Here is a 2,508-nt window from a genome sequence, read left to right as displayed (position 1 = left end):
TATTAAAAAAAAGAAAGGTTGAAATCATCTCTGTAAAATCAGGATGGAAAATACTTTACAGGGTATTCAGATTCAAAACGCAGAGGATTCCCCTCTGGGAAAAACCTTAAAGTTACAGAAAAGAGGAATAAACCTCCCTCTTAGCACAGGGAAAATTCACAAGAAAAAGAAAAGATAAACTAATCTGCCTTGCCTGGCTTACCTATACTGGTTGCAATATTGGAGACTTGGATTGCGATCGGTTGGAGAAGATGGATTTCTGTCTGGCCCCTCTCAGTCCCAAGAGAGAACCCACACACAAACAAAGAGCACAAACAAAACCTTCCCCCCTCCCAAGATTTGAAAGTATCTTCTTTCCCCATTGGTCCTGTTGGTCAGGTGCCAACGAAGCTATTTGAGCTTCTTAACACCTTACAGGTAAGGAGGAATCCTAGGCTACCCTTAGCTGTATGTTTATGACAGGGGTCCTTTGGGGTGTTTATCTTCCTTTACATAGTTTCAGTCTCCCTCTCAAAAAACATTTCCAGCTCAGACCGAGGAGATAGGGTCTATGTAGGATCCTATTCCCTGCTGTTCCCCCCACCCCACCCGCCACCATTTGAATGTCCTTGGTCTTCCCTTCCTGCTTGATGACTGTTTACTGCTTAAATTCAAATTAAGGCAAACACAATTTTTTTTGTTTAAGACAGGCCTGTTTGCCAACTTCTGTTTGGGTGGGGTTTGAAACATGTGTTAATAACACCATACTGGGGAATCTTGTAACTTCAAATGCAACATTGTCACACATATTTTACCAGGACAATACTGATCAGCAAATTGAGTTTTTTAAATGATATCTGACAGGACACACCTTGTACAAACATTATTATGATGGTGTGTAGGATGTGAACACACCAGTATATTCTGTCACATATATATATACATACAGACATACTTAACAACTATTTAAGCTATGATATTTTTATTTTCATCATCAGAGAGAAGAAAATGTCCTGTCCAAGTTAGGGATGAAGCAGCACATAAGCCAGAAGCTCCGGCTGAAGGATATGCTGCAGATCAGCCCAGAAACTGTAAAGAGCTGGACTCCTGAGTCATTAGGAGATTTACCTTGGTATTTCCTAAGAAAGATAATGGCTTTAAATGGGATGGCCAGAAATACAAGCCTTAACTACACGGCACCTGGTTATCAACAAAGCAGTGAAGATGAGCAAGAGCTGAATACTGATGAAAGTATTTCTTGTCTTAGTGATGCTAATGCTGTGAATCCACTTGATGTTCTGTGTGCTGTTCTGCTTTGCTCAGACAGTTTCCTACAGCAGGAGATCCTGTCCAAAATGTCCATGTGCCAGTTTGCCCTCCCTCTCCTGCTGCCTGCCCTCGACACCCCCAGGTGTACCCTAATGCCGTGGGCCATGAGGGACATTGTGAGGAAGTGGAGGCCACACTCCCTGGCAGAGAGGAGAGCCTGGTGCTCACGGCAATGCCAACCATTTCCTTTGTGCGCTTGGGCAGCTGTAGCTTCTCCAAGTCCAAATTCCTCAGTGAGGTTCTCAGCCCCTCCCAGCAGCACCATGCTTTCTTTGTCTATCGGGACATGGAGTCTGGGCATGTCCTTCGAAATATCTCTGATGGGTTGGTAGAAATATCCTGGTATTTTTCTGGGAGGGGGAATTTGGATCTTTTCCCAGAGCCTGTTGCAGTTACTAATTTGCACGGAGACATTGAGTCACACTGGCTGCAATTCAGCTTTTTAACAAATGTCTCCTCTTCCGTGTTTATATTTGCTGAAAGCATCAGTGAAAAAAACTATTTACTTTTATCATCTCTAAAGGAATCAGAATGTCTGTGATGTGTCTGACCAAAACATGAGGGACAGGAAACGCTCCTGGAGCAGCTGAATGAAATGACCAAAGCTGCAGCAAGGATGGGAAAAAAAAGCAAGCAAATAAAATTTTCAGAGAAACACAGAGAGACACACAGAGAAACACAATTGGTACATTCCTGGACTGTGGCATGGAGTCCCTCCCATGGCTTCTGTGAATATGGGATACAGTGAGAGTGTGTGTGACCTAAAGAAATCCCTGTTTGAACTTATGAGAAGCCGTTCAATTAACAGAACACCTAAGGAGATTCCCCAGATCACTGAATGGGTGAGGAGCCTGTGGAATGCTGTAAAACATGAGAACTTTATTTTCAGTGTAAGCAGAGTCAGGATGGGCTCCACCCTGACATCTGGTGGTGAGGTGTGGCAAGTAGTGGAAAAGAACTTCAGGGGCTGATCTCAATTTGCATAGGCACACCCACCCCGCCTAGAATGAGGCCATAACTGCCCAAATGGTCACTTTGGCTGTTGTGGGATCCCCAGTGTCTTTGTTATTGGGGCGGGAAGAGTAAATTGTTATTACCCTGATTATGGGAACTGTGCTTGGAACTGTACTTGGCCTTTTGTTATGATGGAGGGACTCACCATCAACTGAGTAGCACTCGCTAGGCAAGGGACATGGGTTC

At 44.0% G+C, this 2,508-nt stretch overlaps 1 protein-coding gene across 1 annotated transcript; it reads left to right on the top strand.

The window, feature by feature from the left end:
- The first annotated feature begins 1,007 nt into the window (after positions 1-1,007).
- LOC119566262 (up-regulator of cell proliferation-like) lies at positions 1,008-1,849 on the top strand. The gene is given in 2 exon segments (XM_037898662.1): positions 1,008-1,449; positions 1,452-1,849. Coding segments are annotated over 2 exon segments (840 nt in total).
- The last annotated feature ends 659 nt before the right edge of the window (positions 1,850-2,508 follow it).

This window comes from Chelonia mydas, chromosome 6, assembly GCF_015237465.2.
Source record: "Chelonia mydas isolate rCheMyd1 chromosome 6, rCheMyd1.pri.v2, whole genome shotgun sequence".
NCBI lineage: Eukaryota > Metazoa > Chordata > Testudines > Cheloniidae > Chelonia > Chelonia mydas.
This window is presented reverse-complemented; position numbering and strand designations above follow the sequence as displayed.